Below are 9,846 nucleotides of genomic sequence, written 5' to 3' on the forward strand. Positions count from 1 at the left end.
TATTGAAATTTGACAGCAATGGCATCCTGAAACTAACATTTTAGAGTAAAAGTACTTGCATGTGAACATGCGTGTGTTATTTGTGCTGTAATGATCCCTTAATCCCTGTGTGGACAAATAATTTGATGCTGGAATTTGCTCTGTATGGCTTAACGGGACTGATTTGGTACATGTATTTTAGACTGAATGAGGGTTGATGTGCATCTAAATCTTCATGTCCCATTTGTACGTGGCAGTGCCAGTCATGTGTGTTGTAGACATAAATTGCTTAGGATCAAATCCGTGCCCTGTTCCGAATTATGAGCCAACAGACATTTTTTTTAGGGCTAGACAACGAACAGTTGGCGGCGAGGAACACACGGTAGAAGGGTCAGAATTGGTAGAAAATGGATCGGCTCATTAGTTTTCCATCTGTCACGATAGAAAATGGACCAAATTAATAGCATACCTTTCCTCCATTAGATCACCCGCTAGGACCTGCACATTAAAAATGCATATTAAGCAACATAAAAATGGCACAGTCTATTAATCAAGTCTAAGCTAAGCTCACAAATCGAGGTAAAAGACTAAGTCACTGCCACTCCACACACCTTCAATAGCCGTCGAGTACAAGATTATGATTGTCCATGACAAGACGAGACCAAGCGACAACTATCTCCACTTTGGAGCTGCCAACATGACACTTAAGCATAGTTGTTTGACACTGCTGGACAGGAAAGTCAACGTGATTTATTCGAGAGATACTGGGTTTGGACTTTGAGTATGCTCCTATGACAACTCGGAGTGTGCCCTGCAATCCCACTGACATCACATTTCTTGACAAAGGAAGATACCCATCTAATCCAGCATGCATCCTTTCACCACTGCAGTCAAGCAAAACAACTTCCACGGCGCTTCCCAACAATGCTTCAACAGGAAAAAAGAAGCAAGAAACTTTGCATCCATAGTTAAAAGACTCCCCTTCAACCACACGAACACCAACAATTGTGGCCTGGATTGATGGAGCAAATCGCTCAAGACTTATCTCTGCTGTACAACAGCGGCTATTGATCAGCATGATGTCATACCGCTTCATGGGGCGGTACCTTTGATAGGCAGTGAACAATGCTGTATCTTTGAACTGCGCTCCATATTTCAATTTTAATTCAATTTGAAAGAAAACAGGCTCGTCAGCCACAATTGCACGAGATGGGCCAGTCAAGTGCAAAAAGGGGTCCTGCACGCATAATTTTCATCATTGTCATCATTGTCAGTGACACATCAAGCAAAATAACAACTAAAATGCAGTTCAGTTTAACTAGACATAGCCTAGCAGAGACATCACATGGCCATAATCTGGCAATAATATGAAGGAAAGAGTTCTCAAACAGATCATAGCCTAACAGAGAAAGCACATGGCCATAATTTGGCCAAAATATGAAGGGAAGAGTTCCCAAACAGATCCTAGTAATCTTTGCTGCTATAATACAAAGTTTTGAATTTAGATTTAGAACAAGCAGCTTCTGCTTTGTGTTTATAGTGTGCTTTCTTGAACACTGGCTACCGTACACTTGAACAAACAGACCAGTCAAAAAATAGACGAGAAGATAGACATTATACATACCTCTTGCTTAATTCTTTGGCAGTTTTCCCCTGAACGGCAGAAGAGAATGTTGCGGTTGTGGTCAAGATCGTCCCGTGCGGCGACCACGCCGTAGACATCAAGAGGCCAGCTCAGATTAGGATTGAGATCAACCAGTTTGATCGAGTATACTTGCAAGGCAGGACCAGCTACGGAAGGGAACCGGAAGTTTTCGGGCGTGGAGGCCGTGAAGTGCATAGAACTCAATGTTGCTGCAGAACAAAGTAAAATGATTGCGGACTGTTAGAAAATATGCTACTAAATTTAGCAAATACAAATCTATGCGTATAAAAGAACAATTTTTTTTTTGCAGTGATATACAAAGACGGAGTTGCATTTATTAACTGAGGCCCAAGTAAAGAGAGTAGAAAACAGTTTTTTTTTTTGCTTACTTATGTCATCAAATCCACCGTTTCTTCCGGTCCGGCTGCCCCACGTAGCCTCCCAGCCGTCACGGTCCAAACAATCTTCAACGTCCTTTTGAGCAGCAGATTTGTGGCTCTTTATAAGCTCCGATATGCCCACAAGTGCAGTGGATATGCGGCGCAGCTTTTCAACCTTCTCCGATGAGATGGGGACTCTGAATGTTTTTAGAGTGGATGCGAGAGAGGTGAAGCGGAAGAGCAGCTGCTGCGTCTCGACTAAGAGAAAATCCATTACCTCCTCCCCAGTCTTGGAACCTAGGTAAGGCAAATTCACCTCCTTGACCTGTTGCGTGAACATCTCCTTGAACTGGACGGACAAGTTGGAAATCTGCTCTTGAGAAACCTTTTTCTTTCCAGCAGGCAACAACCCCCTGGACGTGACTTCTCTCATCAGAAACGAGATCTCCCTCCTAAACATCCCAAGGTGGCCAGAAAGAGCAACAACCAAGTCGTCGTTCGGCATCTGCCCAATCTCCATGCCGCCAGCCGGCTCCTTGCTGGAATCCCTCACCGTCCCCTTGCTGATTCCAAATTGGGGCTCCATACTTAGGGACTGGTGCTCCTCCGAATCTCTGCCCATCTCATCGCCAGAATCGGAGTCAACCTCCATCCCGGACTGCCCCTTCATCCTGAGGAGTCGTTGCTCGTCGGACAAGACTGCCTGCTGCTGATGCAAGAGTGCCCTCCGCGTCGCCGGGTCCTTGGCGGACTCGCTCAGCATCTCGAGTCTGTACCGAGCCTTCCTGAGACTCTTGAGATCTTTCCTAAGTCTCCTCTCATACTCCGTCCCCTTGCTGGACTCGTTCTCCGCCACTTCCCTTATGGGAAACGTTGGGTACCGGCGGATCGGCCGAAGCTTCGGCCGGTCGCGCACGCACCGCTCGATCGTGTAGTCATCCACGGCTCAACATCTCCCGATCCATGTTTGCATCGCTGGCTTTCTCTTTCTTGGCCCATCACGTGCCCGTGGCCCAGCACGTACAGCCGCTTGTTCAGCCTTCCTCGTATCTTCTTCACACGAGGAGCGCACTGGTTGCTCAAAAAAAAAAAAATCAAGGAGCGCACCCAGGTCGTCTTCAAAGCTTTATCTTTCACCAACTGCTCGCTGAAGCTTCGAGGTGGGTTGGGGAAAGAGCTGCAACAACAACCCGATGAAGCTGCATCCGTTTGTCGGCTATGTTGTGACCGTGGCGACCATGGCCATGCCCACATCATGATGGCGCTGTTAGCTCGAGGGCCGGTGGGGTGCTGCGTGTTGTGACTGTGGTGATTGTGTGTTGGACCAACGTCGTGGCGTGCTGGAACCAGTGACAATTTTTGCTGCATCGCCTCATGGTGGAGCTAGGACGCGACGACAAGGACAACAATTTTTGTTGCAACTGTCGTTCAATTTTGCTACAATCGATGAGAAAATTTGCTACATAAATTAATGCCAGAGATGCAACCTGGGACGACAACAAGGACAATTCTTGTTGCAGCTGTCGTTGGATTTTGCTACAATCGTTGACAAAATCTGCTACATCTCTCGTTATTTTTCTGCTACATAAATCTTTATTTTTTCGCTTCCTTCTTCCTATTGCCTCGTTGCTTCTTTCCTCTCTCGTTAGGCTGCAAGCATCTCCTTTCTCACGCACCTCAAACTGTTCCCCTGCCGATGCTACAACTGGACAGATCTTTTGCTGGAATATGTGGCAATTTTTGCTGAAATCGGCGTTGCTTTTTGCTGCGTGTGTGCTGCAACCAGATCTATGCAACCGGAAAGCTGAAACTGGCACGTGAGAAAGTAACAACCGTCCATGAAAAAACATCAACCGGCTATGGCTGAAGCCGGCCAGTGCTGCAACCATTGGCAGAAAAAGGTTCAACCGTATATGAAAAAGCTTCAATCAGGCACTATGCAGCGAAAAAAGGTGCGACCATAGATGAAAAAAGCTTCAACCGGACAGTGCGCAACAGAAAAAGTTACAACCATTGATAGAAAAAGCTTCAACCGTAGATGAAAAAAGCTTCAACCAAAGATAGGCAATGAAAAAAAACTACATAAAGGCTCTAGTTTCCACGGAAGCTGCAACCGGCGTCGGCGGGTGCTGCAACTGGCGAAGACCAATGCTACAGCAGCGATGGTGAAGCTGCAACCGTGCAGTTCATAGCTACAACCCGACATGAAAAAAGCTGTGAGCGAGCATGGAAGCTACGACCGGTGATGAGAAAAAGCTACAACCGTCGAGCACGGAAGCTGCAACCGGCAACAAAAAAGGTACCACCGACTAGCCCAGAAGCTACGACCGGCGTGCAAAAAAGTTTCAACCATCGCGTGATTTTATTGTAGCTAGCCCAAGTCTGTTTACGAGAGCTTCCACCTAGAGTTTCCCGACGCGAATCCAGTTGAAGCTAGCTCATCGTGCATGTGCTACTATAGATCGGTTAAGCTGCTTGCCTGCTTGCTTGCACGCTAGCTTTGCACGTACGACGTACACTCTTAGCGTTATAGATCCAACATGGAGCGTGGTTTTGGGCGTGTGCAGGCGGCACGGCTAGTCGAAGACGAGCGCCAGCGGGTGCCGGTGGCCGACGAGCGCCGGCGGGTGCCGGTGGCCGACGAGCGCGAGCGGCACGTTCGTCCGGCGAACTGTGCGGGGTTTTTTTGTTTTTGTTTTGTTTGCCTACGTTCAGGTCAAAGCTTCAGGTCAAACAGACGAGAAAATCTAATGACACGTCTTGATCCAACGTGCGCGTGCGGACCGGCCGAAATTTGGGCCGGTCCGCCGGCGCCTATTGTTGCCCTTCCCTTATTCGCTCTCCGACTTATTCGCTCTCCGACTTATCCTTTGTTTTTTCTTTCGTTAGCAATCGGTTAGTTTTTTTTTCAGAAATATTCATCGGTTAGTTAGTGCTCATAGATTGTCTTTTCTTTAATTCTCAATTCTCAAGTCCCTTTGAGTTTTTTCTTAGGGTTTAGTCGATTTCTTAAACTTTTAAAATAAATAAAATTATAAGAAAAACATTATAATGGCGTCTGTTAGGCGTCGGCCGGCCTGCCGAAACTTTCTTCCTTCCCTAACTCCTCGCACGCACACCAGCACCCCTGCACAAAACACGTGTGCGAGGGTATGTAGTGCCCACCATTGCAATCGATGAAGAGCACGAGGTTACGCACGTGGATCGCCACGACCGAGCCGTCGCTGAATTTCACCGTGCCGGCGACGACGCGGCGGTCAAGCTCGTTGAAGCATGCATCATTGGCGGACAAGTGGTTGGAGGTACCCATGTCCAAGTACCACTTGGAGTCGTACTCCTCCTTAGTACGTCCGACGTGAACCTTGGCATGTTCCTCAACGAGGTTGACATAGTCATCGGTGATGTCGTGGTCGTCAGTGATTGTGCACACCTACGCCATGAGGAAGGTTTGGTTCTCATCATTCGTGCCCTCCGCCTGAGCCAGGTGTGCCTCCTCCCTCTTCTTGTCATGGAAATCCAGACCCCAAGTGGCGTAGGATGCCACAATATCTGCACTCATCCGCAACCCGCAGCGAGCTACATGTTCTTGCTGCCACCACGCCAAGTATCGCGGCCACGACCGTGTTCTGTGCCGCGCCAGCCTTTTACCTGGCACCCTACAGCTCGAGGTGCCATGACCCTAGGATCGAGCGGCCCTCTCCTCCTTAGTATGCGGGAGGCGACTGATGCCAGGTTTGGCCTGGTCGAGCTCGTGTCTCTCCTCGGTGGCCGTGTTTTTCCCACATGCAGCTCGACCGTGCTCCTTCAACATTTTCAAAACTGAGGTGATCTACGTCACCTCAGATGCTGTCCGGCATCGGAGCTCGGCTGCAAGAAGACACAGGTCGGGGGAAAGTTCTCATTGAATCAGTTTCAATAACAGCAACCAAAGATGACAAGCAGCTCAGATAGGCCGAGGTGTGGTCAGACTTGAAGACCAGTCTAGGGGGCCTCTCACCTAGTCGACTCCTGATCAGTTGGGTTAGGTTGAGGGCCCCCTGTCGGTTCCATCCTGGTCCACTTTGGGCCGCCCATGCCAATCTACAAGAAAAATCAAGAAGTCTTACGGTTCAAGATAAGGACTCCTTATTCGTGGAGAACTACTCACCACCAATGTAGCTGACTAGGACTCCTGTAATACTAGACCTCTAGCAAATTATACTCCCTCCGTCCTAAAATAAGTGTCTCAACTTTAGTACAAATTTGTACTGAAGTTAGTACAAAGTTGAGACACTTCTTTTGGGACAGAGGGAGTATAAACCAGGGCTAAGCTAATGGATAGATCATTAAAACTTGGATCATTAGATCTAGACACATAATGATCTCATGGTAGATCACATTGTTGAATATCATCTCCTCCTTTGTGGCTTTCGCTTTGACGCGGTGATTTTGCCGCGTCACCGAGTTGATCTTCCGGGCTCATATCCTCCAGCACCTCCACCACGTCCTCCATCTCCGGCAGGCTATTCTCCGGTTCCATGCAGCGGCGGCGGCGGGAGGAAATAAGAGAGTGGGAAAGAAGGGCTGGAATTGGGTGAAGAGCGGTGGGGTGGAAGAAGAGATTGGAGATTTTGCCACGGAAACCGGACGGGCATCTACAAAAGCACGGTCTTTGCCTTCCTTTTGGGTGGGCAGGAGGTGGCGGAGTCCTACGCGCCTGTTGTTCGGACTCCCGCAAAATCCCCCCACGTGTTATTCCAGTTTGCCAAAAAAAGTGTTCTAGACCGCTCGGCAGACCGATACAAGCCGGAGTTGGATGGCGAGGTCTGTACGTATTCCGGCAGTTTGAGAGTCGATGTTGGAGATGCCCTTAGTGTATGTTCCCGGTTAATTATCAAAATATACAAAGTTTGTATTTACTCGACCAAACGTTCAGTCTAACTAATGAGTTTGACTCTATCACCATGAGGGCCCGTTCAGCCCACTCTCGGCGGACTGAATCTTCTCGACCACCGCGCCCATGAGGGCCCGATGCTCATCGACAATAGACGCGTTCTTCAACGATGTCGATAGACCGCCAGGCAGCTCTGCTCGATCCCGGAACCCTAGAGGTCCCGGGGGCCGTATCCATCCCCGCGTGTCCGGCACCAGGGACATGTCCTCCCTGGTCCGGGTCTTGTCGAGATGACACCTCAGTGTCGCGCCCGGACTTTGGGGAAGGGGCCTGCGGAGGCGTCTCGCTCGCCAAGGCGTCTGAGCCTAGTGAATCCTCCGACGAGGACCGGCCGGCACAGGACCTTGCCGCACTATGCAATATGTAGGCAACAGTCAAAACTACTATACCCGAATATGGAAATCTGCTCTTGAGAAACCTTCTTGTTTCCAGCAGGCAACAACCCCCTGGACGTGACCTCTCTCATCAGAAACGAGATCTCCCTCCTAAGCATCTCAAGGTGGCTAGAAAGAGCAACAACCGAGTCGTCATGACCCATCTTCATGCCGCCGGCGTCTCTGGTCGTCTCCTTGCTGGAACCCCTCACCGTCCCCTTGCTGATTCCCAATTGGGGCTCCATACTTATGAGGGACCCCGAATCCTCATTGCCAGACTCGGAATCAGAATCCCTCTCAATCTCCGGCTCCTTGATGGTATCCCTCTCGGTCCCCTTCCCTAACTCGATTTCCATGTTTTTTGTTTTTTTTTATGAAAAGGGGTTCCCCCGCCCCATTTTATTAATGAAGCAAAATCCAAAACAGTCTTACTGAAAAAGAAAAGCATCTCTCCAGGGGGACATAGCACCCCAACGCAGAGTTCTAAAGTAGCTACTTATTACATCCCCAAGAAACAGGAATCTGAGATTAAACTAGAAGTTAGGCTCCATCTTCCTGTTCTCCACGCTCACATCCACGCAACCCTCAACAGTTCTCCACAGCGTCTGTCCAGCAGGTGAATGCATCGCTGCAACAACTTTGCCTGAGTGTCGTCGCAGAGAACTTTCCATTGCAACAGATATAAGCTTAGTTTTGATAGGACACATCTGGCATCTCTCCAGGTACGCCCGTGAAAACAAAAGTTGTTCCTTAGTTACCAAATGCTCCATAAGGAGGCAGCCACTACCAGGTTAAGCATAGCATCATTCTTATTGTTCTGCCATAAGGCACAAATGTCATCAAAGCTAGACATGCATGGACTATCAAAACATTCAGAAATGAAATCCCAAATCTGTTTTGCAACCACACATTCAAACATCAAATGTACAACGGCGGGTGGGCCGGCTATAGGGATCTGATCGGCGGCATCATACACAAATACAAAGATAAGGGCTCCTCTGAACCCTAGGCCTACGGTGCATATCTAAACCGAGGTCGGACTAGTCAATAGAAAATCAGAATATGCATTACTACAATCTCGTGATAGATACATGTACTATGTACTATCCTCATGTCAATACAATTAAAAGCAGGACGTAGGATATTATCTCCTTGAGAGAGCCCGAACCTGGGTAAAATCCTGTGTCCATGTTACCATTGCTCCAAGACGCTTATCTTAGGAACCCTACTACGAAATCTGCCGGTTTTGACACCGACACCCACCATATACACCACATGAGATGAGAGTTTTCAAGGAAGACTTGACAGACCGAAAGTCAACCCGTGATGAATATTCAGAAGTTTAATCTTTCAATGTTGAACACAGGAGATGTCTGATGACGATAGGACCCTGGAGTGTGATTACTGCTACAATGACCATGGTTTGTGCGACAGGTATCCTCACCTGCAAAATGATAGGTTTTTCACCGTGAAGTTGGACGAGACCTTTGATGTTTGTACGGTACGCAACAACAAGTATTTCATCGTAATTAGTATCATCACTTGTGCTTCTTTTGGTCAATGTTTAATTCCTGAGTTTTTTTTTCAATTCGATTAGTACATCCCGTGCCATGCAATACCATATGTATTGCATAAGCTCGATTTCAAAGACTCTGAGAATGCGGAGACGAGGGGGGCTCAGTTAAGAACTAAACATGATTATGTATTTTTGGTTAAGCTGTTCAATATGGAAAATCACTCCCATTTCGGTTGCTCTAATTGGGAAGCTCTCTGCAAGGCATATGGATTTGACAAGGGTATGCAAATAACATTTAATATTCGTCTCGAAGAAGAAGATGATGATAATATCGATATCTTGGTGGATGTGGATGTGGATATGCCACCAGTTTTGCCTAAATGTGAGTTTGTCAAACTAATTTGTTAAGTTAACTAATTTATATTGTTAATTTATATTTTTTTGGTGTTCATCAGTACTAAACATCTTTATTTATAACCGTTAGCTTATTTCGTATCTTCCAAAAATACTCAGAATGCTATAGACAGGACATACTATAGCTATGACTCCGATCTTAATTGTGAGGAGAAAGGTTATCTTGTCTCATTCATAGATGATGTTGAGGCCTTTAAAACCAATCATTCTATCCTCCCAAATTTTACTGGATACGTGCCACTAGTCCATAATTTGCATGATGGTAACTCCATTGCCAAAAACTTAGTAAGATTTTGTTAATGATGTAACTTTATTGCACACATTCTTCTTAAGTATATAAACTACATTGCTAACTATATATGTTACTATTACGTTTTTCAATAGAGGCTCCCGAAGGAGGTTGTGCCTTACATGCTGTTTACCCAAGGATATATGCATATGGTTAGCTTACGACCAACTCCTTCGAAGGCTTACTATAGTACATACTCAATTTCTTCAAATGATGGAATGCTCAAAATCAAAGAATGGAGCAAAGTGATGAATGCGCACACGCAACTAATTGGAGACAACATGAATGTGCGCAAGCCACAAGTTGGAGATGATGA

General features: G+C 47.1%; 1 protein-coding gene across 1 annotated transcript; it reads right to left on the reverse strand.

Annotated features, from left to right (window-relative positions):
- Positions 1-575: 575 nt before the first annotated feature.
- LOC123186780 (uncharacterized) lies at positions 576-2,286 on the reverse strand. Its single transcript, XM_044598484.1, has 3 exons — positions 2,014-2,286; positions 1,604-1,833; positions 576-1,216 (listed from the first exon to the last, which is right to left on the reverse strand). The coding sequence occupies exons 1-3, from the start codon at positions 2,276-2,278 to the stop codon at positions 593-595; spliced, it is 1,119 nt and encodes a 372-aa protein (XP_044454419.1). The 5' UTR covers positions 2,279-2,286; the 3' UTR covers positions 576-592.
- Between the last annotated feature and the right edge of the window lie 7,560 nt (positions 2,287-9,846).

The sequence above is a fragment of the Triticum aestivum genome, chromosome 2A (assembly GCF_018294505.1).
Source record: "Triticum aestivum cultivar Chinese Spring chromosome 2A, IWGSC CS RefSeq v2.1, whole genome shotgun sequence".
Taxonomy (NCBI): domain Eukaryota; kingdom Viridiplantae; phylum Streptophyta; class Magnoliopsida; order Poales; family Poaceae; genus Triticum; species Triticum aestivum.

Coding starts and splice junctions, on each gene's coding strand:
- LOC123186780 (XM_044598484.1), bottom strand. CDS start 2,278: ATGGATTTTCTCTTAGTCGAGACGCAGCAGCTGCTCTTCCGCTTCACC. Junction 1,834..2,013: donor CGGTGGATTTGATGACATAA/GTAAGCAAAAAA, acceptor TTTGTTCTGCAG/CAACATTGAGTTCTATGCAC. Junction 1,217..1,603: donor GCCAAAGAATTAAGCAAGAG/GTATGTATAATG, acceptor TTATGCGTGCAG/GACCCCTTTTTGCACTTGAC.